An 18,420-nucleotide genomic window follows, 5' to 3' on the forward strand; every position below is an offset into this window, starting at 1 on the left:
TGATCCAAGAAAGGACCCATGATGAAAAATGCTATTTACCAGGGGCAGCCAGGTAGCTCAGCGAGTAAGAGTACTGGCCCCAGAGTCGGGATGACCTGGGATCGAATCTGGGCTCAGACACTTAGCACCCACCCAGAAACACCTGGCCATGTAACCTTGAGCAAGTTACTGAACCCCAATTGATAAAAAAATGCTATTTACCTTCTGAAAAAGAACTGATAGACCCTGAATGCACATTGAAGCATAGGTTTTATTTTTTGCTTTCTTAATTTTTCTTACTTTTGTTTGCAACATGGATAGTATGGGATATGTTTTGCATGACTTCAGTGTATAATTGATATCATATTGCCTGCCTTCTCAGTGGGTGGGAGAAAAAGAGAATTTGGAACTCAAAATTCTTAAAATTGAATGCTAAAAATAAATAAATAGAAATATATATTCAATACATAAATAAGCTTATCTTCTGGTGAGTGAACTGCTGATGTTTTAGGTGAACACATTCTTTAGATGTATATATCATGTACCATTTTGGGGGAGATAAGTTATCAAATTGTAAATTGGCATCCAAAGAGTCAACACACCACATACGCAATCACCTGATACTATCACACCTTATCTCTTCATACCTGGATTATTGAAATAACCTGCTGGTTGGTCTTGTGGTCTCAAGTCTCTCCCCACTCCATTTGATCCTCAATTCAGGTATCAAAGGTGATTTTCCTAAAGTTTGGGTCCAACTGTGTCACCCCCTTCTCCTCAGTAAACTCCAGTCTCTCCCTATCACTTCTGGGATCAAAAATAAAATACTCTTTTTGGCATTCAGAACCCTTAATAATAAAAAATAAACCCTTAATAATATTATTATTATTAAAAATAATAACCCTTAATAATAATTTTAAAAAACCAACCTTTACCAGTCTGTGTGACCCTGGGCCAGTCACTTAACTTATGTCTGCCTCTGTTTCCTCATCTGTAAAATGAAGATAATAATAGCACTTACCTTGCAGGATTGTCGTGAGGCTCAGATGAGGTGGTAATTGTGAAGTGCTTAGCTCAGTGTCTGGCACACAGTAGGTGCTACATAAATATTAACTATCATCATCATTATTCTTTTTATACCTTGTAGTCCCCACCCTCCACATACTCTTTGGTCCAGTGACACTCCATCCCCCAAGCCCAGGCATTTCTGCTGGCTCTCCTCCACCCAGAGAAAGCACTCCCTCCTCGTCTCTGCCTTTTTGCTTCCTTCAAGTCTCAGCTAAAATGCCACCTCCTACAGGAAGCCTTTCTTTTTTTTTCTTTGCTTTTTGGAGGGCAGCTGGGGTTAAGTGACTTGCCCAAGGTCTCATGGCTAGTAAGTGTTAAGTGTCTGAGGCTGGATTTAAACTCAGGTCTTCCTGACTCCAGGGCCAGTGCTCTATTCGCTGTGCCACCTAGCTGCCCCAGGAAGCCTTTCTTAATCCTTCTTCATGCCACTGCCTTCCTTCTACTGTTTATTTTAATTTATCCTTTATATGTCTCCTTTGCACATAGTTGCTGTTGTTTGTATGCTGTCTCCCCCATTACATCGTGAGCTTCTCAAGGGCAGGGACTGTCTTTGGCCTTTCTTTGGATCCTTGGGATTGAGTTCAGTTTCTGGCACATAGAAGGCACTTAATGTTTATTGACTGACTGACACAAACAAGGAGTTTAAAGCATGTTCTCTCAAATAATAATGCAGAACTTTATGACTTTATCCCCCCCCCATAGGAATAAATTATTTTGCAATTTGACTTTCTTTTTTGTCTTGCTCTAGGTTATTGGCGATTACTTTGGAAAACTGGGTCGTTTTGAAATGAGACCAAATGTAAAGTACCCTGGGGGATCTTTAAAACTGATAATTGATGAAACCAGAGTTATGGAGCACACAAACTCTTCTCCTTGTAAATCACGTAAGTTAAGTGACTTAACATTCCATTCCCTTCTCTCTACACACCCCAAAAGCAACAAATCAGAGAGAAAACCTGTCATAATCAACCTAAAGCATTTATTAAGCTGTTCTTATGACCCTGGCACCAGTACTGGTGCACATACATAAAACAAATGGCGTACATGATTCCTGCACTCCTGTTGATTACATTGATTACACTCCTTTTTGACTGACAGTAATACAAGATTTAAAACTATGGTATTTTTTCTTTTATTTAAAAGGAATGGGGAATATTTATGAAATTTGCATCCTTATTATGTTAGTGTTTTATACTGAGAGTTCTTATTTAGACTGGTAGATTTAGGTTCACTGTCTTTAAGTACTTGGTATCTAGGGATATTTTAAGTATTTAAGTATTTAAGTATTTGACATTTAGGTTCCCTTTTGAGGAGAAACTCCAAGTACTTGGACTTATCCATCTCTTCTAACTGGGAAAAATTCATATTTTTGGAGATTGGAATTGAGGTTTTTTTTCCTGATTACAGAGAACTAGGTGTCAAAACTGTTTTAAAAATACCTGAAACCTTCTGATCTGCTTCAAAATTAAAATTTTGGATTTTTTTAAACAGTCTTGTATCTAAACAGGGAAAATTTATCAGCCTATCAAATGACTACAAGTGAATATACTGCTAAAAATTATACAGACGCTAAAATAGTCAAAATTTTTGTTATGCTAAAACTTCTAAATTAGGACTGAGCTAACTGATCATTTCCAGCTTTTCTAGATATATATTTTTTTCTTTTAGTCTCTGAAGGTCATAAGATCATATATTTAGAGTAGTTAGTTGTTTCCTGGGTGGCTCAGGTAAGGGCAGAGAGAAGTCAGAAGTCCTCAGTTGGGACCCAAGATCTGACCTAGTTTATGGGTGGGGTGGGAGACCTGATATTGGCCTCTTTCAGTGCCAGTGATAGTGGGCATCTTGCTACCTGGGGAAGAGGACCACAGAGTTGCCAGGCAGTCCTCAGAAGCAAGCTAGGGAAGTACCCACCTTGCTCTCTCATCATTGACTAGCAAAGAAGGGAGCCCTTTGGATGAGACCTGGGAAGGGAGATAACCCTTGCTAGAGGGTCATGCTTTCCTCATTCTTTTGTCTCCCTAGATCTGGGGATCTTTTCTTTCCCTAGAAATTTTGCCCTTTTTGTCTTCTTAAACTTTCCTGTGGGGTGTTGTACTAGAGAAACAGGTTTAAATATGTGATAGGCTATTTCATGAACTCAAAAGAACTATGTCAGAGCCCTGGATGCTGCACATGAGAGGAACTGGACTGCCTAGAAAGGGAGAGAAGAACCCTTTCTCAAATGTAGGGATTCATGACAGAAACCTCTGAGCTGCCCTTTAAGTGGGGGAGGATTTTAAGTGGGGTGAAGCAGAAGAGTAAAAACCCTTTGACCTCTGCTTAATGGCCATGCCTTCCTGAGGAACTTCTGCCTCCAAACCTAGGCATTTTTTCTTTCCTTGAAACCTTTTTTTCCTCCCAAGATGTTCAAACTTCCCACAGGAGTGGAGCCTGAGCTGAAGTGAGCCTGGGGTCAGAATTCTCTTAGAAGGACCAAGGTATCCTTTCCCACCCCTCAACCTGCTCAACTGCTTGTCCCAAAACATGAAATGAGGGTCCACTCCTTTGGAAAGGTTGGCCCTTCTGTGCCACTTAAGAAGATCTGACTTTTTCATCCTGAATGAAGGAGCACTGGATTGGTGCTTGAGGAAGTGAGAGACTTTTGTTCTAGTCTGTACTCTGGCAGTAATTCTGGGCATCTGGTTTGTCTGATGGTCTGGGAGTTTTGGTCTCCATCTGATTCCCCTTCTGTAAGAAAGGGATAAATCTTCAGGGAGCTTTGGCAAGTAATTTTGTCTATCTAGGGCCTCAGTTTCCTCCTTTTTAAGTAAAGAAGTTGAATTAGGTTGCCTGTAAAGCCTCAGCCAGCTTTCATGAGATATTTTATTTTGTTTTGTTTTATTAAAGGGGGATCTCTTTAGGCCTTTTTTCAGTCATCTTCTTCTATAAATCCAGAAGGGTGATAACTCCTCAGGGTGTGAAGGGAAGTGGCTCTTCATGTACACAGCACACTTTTAAATGTAATATGAATGATTAACATTTTTGTTGTCACTTTCTTAAATTGAGACAATCAATAAAACAGTAAATCAAGCCCATATGAATGGTCAAACTAAAAATTTAACAATGGGCTTAAAGTCATTTTTAGTTGGTTCTAGCATACCCTGAAAGCCATTTAGTGTACACTTACCTTAAAGTAATCAGAATTCTCGGATGACAAATATGAAGAAACAACAGACCTTAGCACTTAGATATAATTAATTGAAACAGGAAGGCACCATATTCTTTATTTTCTTTAATGAGAGAAGCCATAATGATTTCTTGAAGTCTCTTTCTCATGGGTCTACCCTCTCCCAACTGAGGTGTCCTTCACCCTTCTTCCACAAGCAAGAATTCCTAATTATGACTTGTGACACCCTGCACAAGTCACTTAATTTCTATGTATGTTGAATAGATCCCTAGGATTTATCTACCAAGTCATAAACAGGTTAGAATTCCTTATGCTGGTGAAATCAGATCTTTTGTACATTCCCATAAATTTTAAAAAGTAGGAAGCTTTCATACTAAAGATTTTGTAGATCAGTAAAATATGCTTTGGTTGGCATTTAGGAAATATGGTCATAGATCACTGTGTCTAGCTTGCAGAAACTCCTAACACTGAGAAAACACTGCCTTTAAGCCCCAGAACCATCTGGTTCACCTTCCCCCTCTTCTGTAGACACCCTCTTGAATTTTTCTAGGGAAAAATGTGCAATTTTCCCTAGAAAAGTTTTCCAAAGAGGAAAAGAAAGATCATCTAAGGATGAAGAATGGGGAAATACTTTGTAATGAGAGTGAAAACAACGCTAAGTCTAATTATTTCACAAATTGAACTCTAAACCTTTCATTCTTCTTCAAGCAGGTGGCCTAGAAGAATCAGCAGTCACAGGAATTGTTGTGGGGGCCTTACTAGGAGCTGGCTTATTAATGGCCTTCTACTTTTTCAGGTTAGTACCTTTTAGATCCTCTTTCCAGAATATTTAAAGTGACCTCTCTTTTGTTATTCACATCCCTTGTCTTCTGTGTATAATTCCCCATGGTCTAACTGACCATTTCTTTCTTCTTTAGGAGAAATGGTAACTTGGTAGCCTAAATAACCAGAGCCCTTAGTCTGCAGCTGATTAGGTCAGCTGATGAAAGAATAATGTTAACAAGGACAGTAGAATCATATATTCAATCCCCATGTAAAATTGATGAGTCACTATATTTTATATAGAGATTTAAGATTTTCAAAGCACTTTATAGATGTTATGTAAGACATTGATCAGTTAACCATTGTGTCCTCTGGCGGCAAATATTTTTTCCCTGATTTAGGCTAGCCATAGACACACATGTACCATTTGTCACAAGAGTGACCAAGTATGAGAGTGGATAGACCAGTACAAATTCATCACTGCACCTGAAAAAGCACATGTCCCCATTGTGACTCAGTCATCTTGAATTGTGATATATTTCATAAGGAACTTGAGTCACAAAGTTAAAGCTGTTCCTGATCTCTGGATCCTCAGGCATGTTACTCTATTGCTTTGTGATTCTCTCTCCTTCCCTAGTTCTCCTAACTTCCTAGTCCAGCGAACTTTCCATCATATATCTCTGTCCCTCAGGGCATTTCATGTCCAATGTGCTTCTTCAGACAATCTCCCTACACATGAAAGGATTCAGGGCCAAAGCCATTCCGGATCCTAAGGAGGAAAAAAAGTGATCATTAATCTTCCCACAAAATATGTAAAGAACAAATACATTATTCAGCTTCACTTTGGAGTAGTTCTGCTGTAAACTAGCCTTGTTTTTACCCTGCTCCCTTAGTAGTTTCTTTAAGTCACCCAGGAAATGAGGAGACTCAGTCAGTAGAGAACCCACCTGGAGAGGGCAGGCAAAAGCTTACTGGTTTATATCCTCTGTGTGTGTAGGCATTGTGGCCTGTACCCAGGATCTGGGAGGGCCTAACATTTATATCCTACTCTATGTCCGGAAGATTTGTAAAGTTGAATATTTACTTATGTTTGAGATGATTGGTATACACTGAAAAGAGCACTTTATCCTTTCCTTGATTCTCTTGGAAAGTTTTTAGTATATCATGATTCTGGGAAGCAGGATCTCCTAATTCTGCAGGAATGGGTAACATTTTTAGTGTCACTTTGTGGGAATAATTTTTTCCCCAGTTTGTTCAAGGACTGTGCAATTACTTTGATCCTTAGCTCATGCATGTAACAGTGGTTTGGGAGTTTGGGTAGGACAGACAAGATTTAATCCTTTAAACCACAAAGTACCCAAGGAAAAAGGGGAAGATTTGTTCCTTGATGCTTTTAGAAAGCATCTTAGTTTTCCTTGACACAAGGCTCTTGAATGAGGGCACAATGCTTCAGGCATTCTACTTTTATCTTTGACCAGGGCTTCATTTTCTGTCACTTCTAATTTATCAACTCAAACTCAGATGTCCCCTGAGGGCATACTTTGTAAGAGATGCCATAGTGCTATGTAACCAGATGAGGTTTTCTTGCTTTGTTCCCTCTTTTCATAAAGGAAGAAATACAGAATAACCATTGAGAGAAGAAACCAGCAGGAAGAAAATAACATCGGAAAGCATCGGGAGTTAAGGGAAGATTCTATCAGATCCCATTTTTCAGTGGCATAAGGGAAGCCCTACCATTCTTCCTTAAATGCTTTAAGAAGATGGACGGAATGAGAGACATCAGTGTAACAAAAGAGGGGCTCCTGAAGAACTCACTCTTTTAAAAAGTTAACTCATTTTGTTCTTAAATTTCTTTAGAAGCTCAGGAATGATTTACTAATCACATTATGCCACATGGCCTTTCATCTCATGACAAGCAAATATAAGGATGAAGTGTTATTCTATAAGATATTCTTAATTGTTTAGAGGGTCTATGGATATGTTTATGTTTCTTAGGTTTGATGTCTCTAGGATTTGATGGCTCTACCAGCCACTTCAAGCAAGAGTATAAAACTGTGGTTTCTTGGACTGAAAAGCTGCCTTTTGACCGATATAAAATCATCTTTACTTATAGATTAATCTTGGAAATGATTTAACATTTGGAATTCTCTTAATGAGAAATGGAAAGGTTGGGAAAACAGTGTCACTCTCTGGAATTGGTAGGCAGTTTGGAAGTTCAGGCCTGACTTGTCCTTCAGCCAATATGTGCTGTCAGAATCTGACTACATGTCTAAAAGGAGAATATCCTCCCTGCTCCCCTTCCAGGGAAAAAAATTGTAAATACTAGTGAGATGTGAGAAGTTTTGTACAGGAAAAATAACTATTATGAGCCCTTTTTTAATGGGGAGGGGAAATATATTCCACAGTAGTATTTTAGGTGTTTTTATCCTTTTCTTTTGCTATTAGGAAGCATCTTTTTTTTTTCGCACATGTTCCAAATTCAAAAATAAGAGAACAGTGAAATATTTCTAAAACATGGGAAACTGCATCAAACTATAATGCTACAAAAGAATGTGTTTTTTGCTATACTGAGGCTGAAAGGCATATTTCTTCTTCTCCTCCTTTCCCTTGGCCTTGATTGAATATTAGTTGATCCCTTAATGATGAAGAGGCATAACTGGGGTGTCCTTTAAACTCCAAACAGTTGGCATAGCATTGCATGAAACTCTGAAAGCAGATGACCTCAGTGACATATAAACCCTTCCAACCAGTACCTGGCAAGAAATGGAGAGGGGTTTGGGGATCAATGTCTATAAGTAAAAGACCAGAATTAAATTTTATAAATAAAGGAAGGCAACTTTTCTTTTTGGAAACCTAACACAAGAATACAATTTCTAGGGGACAGCTTTATACCTAAGGTATAAACCTTACTTGTCACCTCTAACATATAGTGAAAGATTATAAGCTATAATGCAACTGATACAAAAAGGTAATCATTAAAGAATATTACAATTATTTGGTAAGAGCAAGAATGCAGTTATCTCCTAGGACCCTCCAACCACACCCATGAATCCTTATGGTTTTCCAATAATTCTTATTTAGTACTAGATATGGTATTAGGATTTCAATTCAATCAATCAAATATTTCCTGACTTTTCAGTGTATAATTAGAACAATCCATGTAGATTTAGGTGTCAAGATGCCATTTTAGCTCCTTTGGGAGAGGTAAAAATCCCAGAAAGCTGGGATTGTTTCATGTGTATACATCCCAAAATTGGTATATTTTTCAGAGAGTATTTGGCAGATATATTGCTAATAATTCTGCCATATATGGGAGGGAGAACAAATTACTGCTCCTCATTTCAGGACAAAGAAGTTACTCTCTGAGATAATAAGGATTAGGTTTTAGTTCACAGAGTAGATGCTGACAATGCCTTTGTTACTCAGTCCATGGCTCACTTTCCTCAAGAGCTTCTGCGTGTGTTCAAAGACAAATAGGTTGGTTGTTTTATGGAGGGTTTTTTTCCTTCTTTTTTAAATAAGGTGAAGGTAGCCAGGAGACATGGAAAAGACATTTTCCTGCCTTTTAATTTCATATACTGATAAAATTGCTTCAAAATCTCTTTGTGACATTCAGCGTCACAGTGGAGTCCTGAATGTTACAAAAACTAAATTGAAAAGAAGGCAGGCAGTAAAGGCAGGTTCTAAGCATACCTCGTAGGAAAGGGGAATTTTTGAATAAGATGCTGAAATAATAATAAAAATTGATGCAAAAAGCAGCTATCAGCTAGTGCCTCACAAAAAAGTGAAAATGACTGACACTTTGACATCCATAGCATTTCCATGAACCTGAGCAAGCACATCTTTGTTGCGGTTATTCACAGATGTTTTGCTTGAAGAAGTAACAGAGTAACTTTAATGTTAGTGATCATTTTGCTCTTGTCTGTCACTGTATCTGTATACAATTTGTAAAAAAAAAAAAAAGCATTTTTATTGAAATTTCTACCATGTGAGCAAACTCCAAAAGAAAATTCTGTAGGAGGATCTGGAACACAAGTTACTTGAAATCCATTTTTAAGAGTTTCTCTCTTCTTCAGAATATAGCAGCTAGAGAAATGCTTCCAAACTTCACAGTATAGACCCAGATTAAATTTCTTTAGGAATTAGAGAGAATTTGGTGTGCTCAAAATGATCAAAATCTAGTGCAGAATGTGGAAAAAATGTCATAAATGCTGTCACTCTGCTTCTTAAAGTGAATCTCTTGAACCAAAATCTACTTCCTTATTAAAATGACTGATTTGTTCTCTCTTACTTATCCATAGAAAATTACCCTTCTGTTTTGTGAAGAAGAAGACACGCATAAAGAGTTCATATGTGTTGTGCAAAGTTACACAAAACAGGGTTGGGTCTCTTGAGATTCTGGTTTTTGGTTTAGAATTAAAACTGACAAACCTCACTTATGTCTCTGAGAATTGGTACGCATACTCTAAAACCAGTATTCTTTTTCCAAATTTTAAAATAAATGGAGTTTGGATTTGTAGATTACTTTTATAAAACTTTATCATGCCTTTTAAAAAAGTACTAATTCTTAGTATTTTTTCAGTCTGGGCACAGATAGATTAAAATTAATAGTGATCAAAATAAACATAATTATTCTTGGCTTTGGAAAAAATAAAAGTTTTTTAATTGTCTATCACCAATCTGTTCAGATGGTGCTTTTAATTTGGAGGTAAAAGATATTTTGCCAGGTCTTCAACAAATTGCCTTTAAGTCTATAAAAATCAATAGACACGTCTTTGAATTTCTTTGGAAAATCAGTAGCTCCTCTTTCCTGTAGTCATAAGTTCATTTCCAAATTCCATGAACCAGTTCTTTACATTTCAGACTCTTTTTAGAAGAGGTGGAAAGGTTGGAAGGAGGCTTCCTTTTCCCAGGCTGCCAGTGAATGGCTTTTTTTCCTCCTTCCCATCAAAATGTCATGATTTCTTTCATAATTCCTTATTGTTTTACTTTTCTTTCCAACTCATGGGTTCATTGCTTGTGCAGTCACCACCCCATCTAAGCTCCTCTTATGTCATAAATGCCCCAGAATCATTGAACTAGAAAGTATTTTATGGATTGATGCAAAGTACAACCCCTCCCCTTCTCCATCATTTTACAAATGAGGGGAAACTGAGACCCAGAGAAAGGAAGTTATTTTCCCAGAGTCCTTATGTAAATGCATACTGCTGTGCTCTAAAAATAGAGATTTGATTTTAAGAATTATTTCATCTAACTTGAAAATCTACATTCAGTCAAAGACCTTTGAAAATAGCTTGGAGAGAAGGGAATACATGACCTAATGGCTTCTGGTTAAATTAGCATACACAAACAACTCATGGAAATATTCTTAGAAAAAAGATAGAAAATTATGCCAAATACATTGAATGTCAGAAAGCACACTGCCTGTATAACTGTAGACAGTATTAAAATAGAATGCATAGTAATATTCCTTAGCAACAGAGTAAATTAATAGATTGCTTGAAAGTGGTAAAAAAAATATTTTAAAACAATGCCAAGCAAAATAATGTCAATTCAATCAAAGTTTTGTGGTAGTTTCTTTTATTTTAACCTATGGTTCAGTACTTAATGAGCCAACTAATAATAAACTAAATTTTATTGCATAGCTAAGTGATAGAAAAAGATAAACCTCAGTTTGAGGTGAGAAGTTGGAAGAGGGGAGTGAGAAATGATGGTTTGTAAGACTTTTTGCATTTTTATCACCCTTTTAAAATAGTTTAACACCAACAATCTGATCCCCAGTCAATAGCTCCCTGTGAGCCAAACTAAGGAGATAGATAGTCATGGACGTTCAGGACTTACGAAAATACCAGGAAAAGGGGAAGTTGCAGGTATTCATGGAAGGGTAAGTTAACAAAACAGGGTACCGTAGAGCCAGCTTACATAGGCTGCAATCCATTCACAGGTGTTGTTAAATGCAGCCTCAGCATCTTGCCTATGCACGTAAAAACCTGTGACTTAAACATGCATACTTTTTGAAGGAAGAAAAGATAAAATATTCCAATCTCATAGGAATCCTTATGCTGACTCTAGACAAGCTTTTGGAGTAGTATAAATCAGTCTCATCTAGATATGAAAAGAAAACAAGCTCTTTGACTTTCAAAGCTTACAGTTGACAGATGTCTCTTGTAAGAGATGCTCAAAAGCTAGATTCTGGTATAAATATAATGTTCAAAGGGTGCTAGATTGGACTCTGTTCAAATTTTTCATTAGCCACTAATTAATTCTACTTCAAAGGCAAAATAGTGGTCTAGACAATCTGATGTTTTTAATATGAACATTTTAAGATATGAAACTTAAGACTCAGAATAGATTCAACATGAATGGAGCATCGGAAATAAAAATCCTCGTTTTTTATTAGTTCTTTGGTATTTCAGGTGTTTGTATAGGTCTTAGGATAAACTTCAATAAGCTGGAAAAAGAAACAACTGCTTTGATTGTTTAAAATTAGCTAAGTTACTTGGCACAAGGGAGGAAAAACACCTTTTGTCAACTGTAAAGCATTACTATGCATTACATCTAGCTTTTCTTTATTCATTAGGGAACAGCAGGCATGAAAAGTGGGCAGAAGATAGCAAGAAATGAGGGAGTTTGGGATTTTTATATAGTGGCTTACTCATTGAATGCCCACATCAAACAATGTTGCCTAAGGAGGCATTTTATTCCCTTTTGTGGGATGAGGGGCCTCCTGAAAAACCTGGAGATATGACCATATAGGTTTGGCCTGCATACCCACATGACGTATCCTGGAAATATTGCCTTCTTTCCATTTGTAAGGCATGTAAGTGAAACCAAGGGGGATCAGGGTGGAAACTGTATGTCTAGCTGGCTTGTTCTCCTCTGGAGGATACTATTCATCCTTAAATTAATCACAGAGACAGACTCAAGACACTACAAGCCTACTCACCCACTCTGAGGCTGGTAGGGCGAGAAAGCAAAAGCTGCACAAGCGGCAACCTGTGCTTTGTACCAATGTAAGTAGAACTATCTGCATATAATGTGGTTTAATTTATTGTCATTTTGTGTAGAAAGTATTAATGACTGTGGACATAATCTCTGTTTATTTTTGTGATATATTTTATTTCTGGTGCAAGTTGAGCATTTAAAGTATTTACTTCATTTGCTATGTTGACTTGTGTGTATATGTTCTTGTAAATGTTTCTATTAAGCAAGAATGTCACATACCCAGAGTATAACAATATGTTCACATTAAAAAATATCCCACAAAGAACTCAAAACTTCTTCTCCTGGTTTTGATCCAACAACTTCAAATAACATACAATGTACACGATCACTTTTTATTAGGACTATCCCCATTAAACTGGTTTAGGTAAAAACATTAGCCACAACGGACAACAATAAATTTCAGTTTCAGCAAGGACTTTACCCTTATGACTATTTGTGCCCCAGAAAATGAAAGGTATCATATACTACAGTTACAAAACAATGTAGGACTTAATTCATTACTGGTAAGTGCTAATTTACCTTCCCTTGTTAGGGGTTAAAATTTGGAGTCTTCAAACTTGGAATATTAGTCAAGATATTGCCAGTACCTCACATAAGTGTATAATATTTTGACTATGTCACACACAGACTGCATTCAGCTCAACCAACGACTCAGCACGAAGAGCTATTATCCAATTTTGTCATGGTAAAGAGCAAGCTATGCAGCTCCCAGTGTTTGAGAGAATACATGTGCCCAGCTCAAGCATCTCAGTTCTGTCTAAAAGATTAAGTCATGGTTTATTTTAAGCTTAAGAGAAACATAATGATCTATATAACTAGGGAAATGTTCCCCTGATGGTCCTACTGTTGCCACCAATAGGTCCTCAGAGTGACACCCAAAGATGCCACTAGTAGCAGAATGCACATGTTAGATTAAGTTCAGATGTCAGATATTGGGAAGACAGAGAAGGGATTCCAAATCCATTCCAGAAAACCTCTGAGTGAACCTAAAGGATAACAAGACTACAGGAACTCTAGATAAATAAGGAGCCTCTTCCCCTGTCACTTTTCAGGGCTGGTGAGAGCCAAGAGGTGATGTGGCATGTAATGGGAAGAGCATTTGGAGTCCAGAGACCCACCTTGACACAGCAGCTCTGTGACCACAAGCAAGTTATGGAACATCTTGGGGCAGTGTGTATTAGTGTGTGTGTGTGTGTGTGTGTGTGTGTGTGTATGTTGGGGTTGGGGGTCTCCTCTCCATGTTCTTATCTGTAAAACAGGATAATAATATTTTCACCATTAGCTGGCAGGGTTGATTTGAAGAAACACTATAAATCTGAAAAGACTATGTAATTTCAGTGGTAGTTTTTATTACCAATGATACTAGAAACAATCCCTTCCCTCCCACCCCACAAACCTTTCCTTCTTCCCCTCCATTCCCAGTCAAGACTCTCCTTCAGCTCTCTGAGTGCCCCCATATCACCTCAAGATTCCTTTATTTCCTTTCCTGATACTTAGAGCTATAGAAAGGACTTTTTTTTTCACCTGGAGCAAAAACAATTGGTGGGAAGGAGGAAGGGAGAAATTGGTACAATGCCCACAGTGCCTTTTATGGGGGGGGAACCCCTGCCTCCATCCCTAGACATTCTGACTGAAGGGAAGAAGTTTGATACTGATGGACCTTGAGGGGGAGGGAAGGAGGAAGTCACACTAAGAGATGAAAGAGGCCTGGGAGGTGGCATGTGGGGACAGCAAGGGGAGAAGAGCATCACTCCTTCCTCTACCCCACTCCCTCTGAACACATCGCCCTGTGTGTCAGTGCCTTGGAACCCAGCCCTGCTATTGCAGCTGCTGCTCTTACCATTCCCCAGAGGATCTTTTTGATGGGGTGCTTGGGATCTATATTCGTAACATCAATTTGTAATACCACTTTGTAACATCAGTCTGTAAAACCAGTTTGTAAAATCACACTTCTCCCCCCACCCCAGTCTCAGAGCATTAACTCTGCCCCTTCTCCCCCTGCCCCTAGCTTCAGAGCAATAACTCTGCCCAGCAACAACTATCTCAGCTTGGAACAATAACAAACTATTCCTATGAATCCTTCACTAAAGTATCTATGAACATTCCAGCTTAGGCAACTATTATCTCCCCCTTGTATAGTGTCCCGCTGCCCCCATGAATCCTTCGGTACCCTATCTCTAGGTTGACTCCTTGGCTGCCTCAGTGAATCCTTCAGGACCCTATCTCTGGGTTAACTCCTTAGCCTATTATCCACACACTGAGTCTTGTTTAGCCTTGGTTCCCAGACATCAATCTTGTCAAACATGACACTGATAGGTAGCAGACTGGGCACTTCTCCATCAGCCCTTGACCGCTTGATTTGGTGATGTTTCAAGCCTAAAAACACACCTCTAGGTACCCCCCTCCCCTCTTGGGCTTTTTCCCAGTGAATCATGGGCAATATGCCTGCACAGTTACATTAAAGATGCATGTTCCTTTAAACACTGTCCCCACCTTAACTCCTCCCTAATCCCACCCTTCCTTAATCGCCTAGTTAGCACAATTGGCATGGGTTCTACTATGAATGATTCAATATAAACCTTAATTCTACCCCTTTGAGGTTGTAGGTCCCGTAAGGATCCTTGCCTGTTGTAAGGCTTATAATAAACTTTTACAACTCTGGCTCCAATTAGGCTTGAGTTGAATTCTCTCCAGACTGAATCGAAGGCTCTCTGGTCTTAGATAAGATTAGAGTTCCTGCTGAACCTATTGGGAGCCATCCCTGATCATTTTGAAGACAGGACTTTATAAACCTGAAAGCATCGTGTCATTTCAGTGGTAGATTTTCTTACCAGCAGCTCCTGGAGACTGCTCCTTCCCCTCTACACATCGTTCCTTCTTCCCTGCCAATCTTAACCACGCTTCTCCCTCCATGCTCTAAGTGCCCCAAAGAAATTACCTCCAACAACATTGCATTTTGACGCTTCTTGCCTAGAGACAGAGACTTAAAATAGCAATTCTTGTTGAGAGATAGCTCGAGGTTTTTTGTTGTTGTTGTTGTTGTTGTTGTTTTTTAAAGCAATTGGGGTTAAGTAACTTGCTCAAGGTTACAGGGCCAGTTATTTCTGGGTGTGGTGCTGAGTATCCAAGCCCAGATTTGATCCAGGTCATCCCCACACTGGAGCCGGTGCTCTTACTCACTGAGCCACCTGGCCGCCCCCTATAGCTTGAGGTTTTAAAAACAAAGTTAAATAGGTTATACTAGTATCAAAGGCAGATGTGGCAAGTCATATTCCTGTGACCCAAGCCTCCCCTCTTGATCAGTGGTTTTTCAGTTGTATCTGACTCTTCCTGGCACTATATTGGGTTTTCTTGGCAGAGATACTAGAGTGGTTTGCCACTTCCTTCTCCAGCTCATTTTACAGATGAGGAAACTGAGGCAAACAGGGTTAAGTGATTTGTCCAGGGTTACACAACTACTAAGTATCTGAAGTCAGATTTGAACTCCCAGAGTCATCTTCCTCACTCTAGGCCCAGTGCTCTATGCACTATTGCACCACCTAGCAGTGTATTTTGGGTTATACCTGCCAAGATTCTCAAAGGATAGGAAAGGGAGTCAGTCTCCTTCTTAGACATTTGGATGAGCCCAGCGATCTGCAAGGGAAGGAGACAAGGTTGATAACTATCCTCAGAGTTAGGAGAACCTGAGTTCAAGTTCTGCCTTGAGGTGCTCTGATAAACTGTCATTTACAGAGAAGATTCTAACCTGTATTAGTAGAGGATTACTCACTGGGAGTTCCCCAATGAAACAAAGGTCTGGTAGAAAATCAATAATATGGGGCAGCCAGGTAGCACAGCGAGTAAGAGCACCGGCCCCAGTGTCAGGATGACCTGGGGATCAAACCCAGGCTCAGACACTTAGCACCCACCCAGAAACACCTGGCTGTGTAACCTTGAGCAAGTTACTTAACCCCAATTGCTTTAAAAAAAAAAGAAAATTAATAATATAATAAAATGATTGACAAAGAGAGAACATTTGTTCCCTCCTTGTACACCAGTGATCCCCATTTAGTGAGTAGACATCACCTCTAAGGGGTAGAGTTAAATTATCACAGGAAGCCTTGATTCTACTTCATTTGATCCAGATAAAGAGAGGGGGGGGAAAAGAGTGATAGTTTCCTCTTCCCCTTCAGAGAAGATGATATTTTCAGAAAAGCAAAGTGGACCTTGCTCTATTTTTTCTTTTTCCATAAGGCCTGCAACTGAGGAGGAAGTCTGTGAGCAAGGTTGAGTCAGGGAGAGCAATGAAAGCCCCATGCACTGCCCCCAACCCCATGCTTTCAGGGGGCCCAGAGGGCTTACCAAAGCCCAGAAGCATCAAACCCCATGCAGGGGGTCCTGTCTCTAAGAGACTTTCTCTACCTTGAGAAAGAATGTATGTGACACAAACGTGTCTCCTGATACTCAGAAAGAGAGGAATATGCCCTTAGGAGTAAAATGTAGCCCACATTTGCATGAAATAAAGCAGTTAATGCTAGGTACATTAAAGAAATGTATACATACCAGAACTTGAAAAATGTTTGATAACAGCCAGCTGTGTGTGTACTCAGTCAGATCCCCTCCCCAAGGAACACTTTTTAGCATAGTCAAAGCCCTTTTCTGACTTTGGGGCAGAAATCAGCAGCAACAGACAACGTCTCAAGAGTAATAATCTGGAAGATTATCTGGGTTCTATTTAGCAGACCTGCATCATACTTTAACTCAAAAGAAAATGAAGAGTAAGAAGATCCCTGATACTCTTCAGTTAGGAACGTGATTTCTGTTCTAGGCACCAATCAATCAAAGAGCATTTATCGAGCACTTACTGTATTCCAGATACCGTGTTAGGTGCTAGGGATTCAAAAACCAAATTGAAATCGTTCTTGCCCTCAAGAGCTTACATTCTAACAGGAAAGACAGCTGCTGCTCCTGTGGCCCCACACTCCCAATTCAGAATCCTTCTCACTAAGGCATTTTTAATTCCTTTTTCTCCCTTGTCTTCATACTAAACCAGTAACTAAAATTCTTGATTATTCCTTCAAAGTGTCTCTTGAAACTCCTTCAGTTTTTTGTTTCTCTCCATTTTCACAGTGATTTCTGTAATAACAATAAAACCAAATTAGGTGTTAATTTCAATGTTATAAAATGTTGAAGATGACTCAAGTTATATTTCTCATAGCAAGATACCTTATGGAAATTTTTAAAAATCTAAAATATCTAAAAATTTAAAAATAACTATCTTAGGAATCATGACAAATAGGAAACATCTTAGGAAACATGACAAACAAATAAAAAATGAATGAGAAACTGACTGAAGATGTGTCAATGTTATAAAACATGTAATGCTAATGTCAACTAAATATATAACAATTAAGGTCTTCACCACTGTATTACTCAACTCCTTCAATAGCTTTCCAGTTATTCTATCTTGCTCATTCTATCATGTCTCTCCCCCTTGTAATATTTATAGTTAACATGTATTGCATTTTAATGGTTGCAAATAATCTCATGTGGTCCTCACAGGAACCCTGTGGAATACATGTGAAATACATTTTCTTCATTTTACAGATGAGAAAACTGAGTCTGAAAAAGGTTAAGTGGCTTGATCAGAATCACATACTTAGTAAGTATTTGAGGTCAGATTCAAACTCAGTACTTTCTGACTCCAAACCTCCCACTCTAGCCCCTATGCCAATCTTAGCTACTGTCCACTACCACATTAATTTCTTTGATGATGCCATTTTCCTTAGAACTCTTCAGTGACTTCCCTTCTGTTTTCTATAGCAATGATGTCCAACTCTTTTTTTTATTATACAACTCTATTAGTAAAAAAGTTTTCAGCATTCACTCCATATGTGTATACACAAACACACACACACATACACACACACACATATATATATATATATATATACATATATTCACTTTAGCATAGATTAGTGCAATTGTGTATGGTTGCACTAATAAGCATGAACATTATGAAACTTATACAACATAAAAAAATTAAGAGAATTAAATAAAGATGAAATCATATTGGATCCTAGAGTTTCTGGGGAACCACTGGAGTTTGGAGGAGACTGGTCTGATAAACTTGAAATTTAGAAAAATCACTTTGGTGACTAGTGAGAAGATGAATCATAAACTGGAGAGACTTGAGGGAAGGAGACTATTTGGAGGCCATTGCAAGAATCCAAGAGAGGTAGTAAGGACTGAACTGGGGTGTGGCTGTATGAGTGAAGAAAAGGGGAGGAGATGTGGAAAGACTAGATTTGGTAACTGAGTGGATGTATGAGATGAGGAGGAGTGAGGAGTTAAGATGATGCTGACATTGTGAAGTTCAGTGACTGGAAGGATGCTGATACCCTCAACAGAGATAGGGAAGTTCAGAAGGATGGGACAGGGAGTGCGGAGGATGGAGATAA

General features: G+C 38.7%; 1 protein-coding gene across 7 annotated transcripts in view; it reads left to right on the plus strand.

Annotated features, from left to right (window-relative positions):
* Positions 1-12,252, plus strand: part of LOC138172719 (atrial natriuretic peptide receptor 3) — an 88,284-nt gene extending 76,032 nt beyond the window's left edge. For 6 of the 7 annotated variants that reach the window (XM_069102513.1, XM_069102529.1, XM_069102540.1 and 3 more), the window contains 3 exons: positions 1,796-1,931; positions 4,922-5,009; positions 6,586-12,252. In XM_069102513.1, coding sequence (XP_068958614.1) covers positions 1,796-1,931; positions 4,922-5,009; positions 6,586-6,697 — 336 coding nt within the window. In that variant the 3' untranslated portion in view covers positions 6,698-12,252. The remainder of the gene's footprint in view (positions 1-1,795; positions 1,932-4,921; positions 5,010-6,585) is intronic. The other variant, XM_069102495.1, reaches the window with a different exon arrangement.
* Positions 12,253-18,420: the final 6,168 nt, after the last annotated feature.

This window comes from Petaurus breviceps, unplaced genomic scaffold (genome assembly GCF_028583685.1).
Source record: "Petaurus breviceps papuanus isolate PSGF00001 unplaced genomic scaffold, PetGlider_PUasm1.0 129, whole genome shotgun sequence".
Taxonomy (NCBI): domain Eukaryota; kingdom Metazoa; phylum Chordata; class Mammalia; order Diprotodontia; family Petauridae; genus Petaurus; species Petaurus breviceps.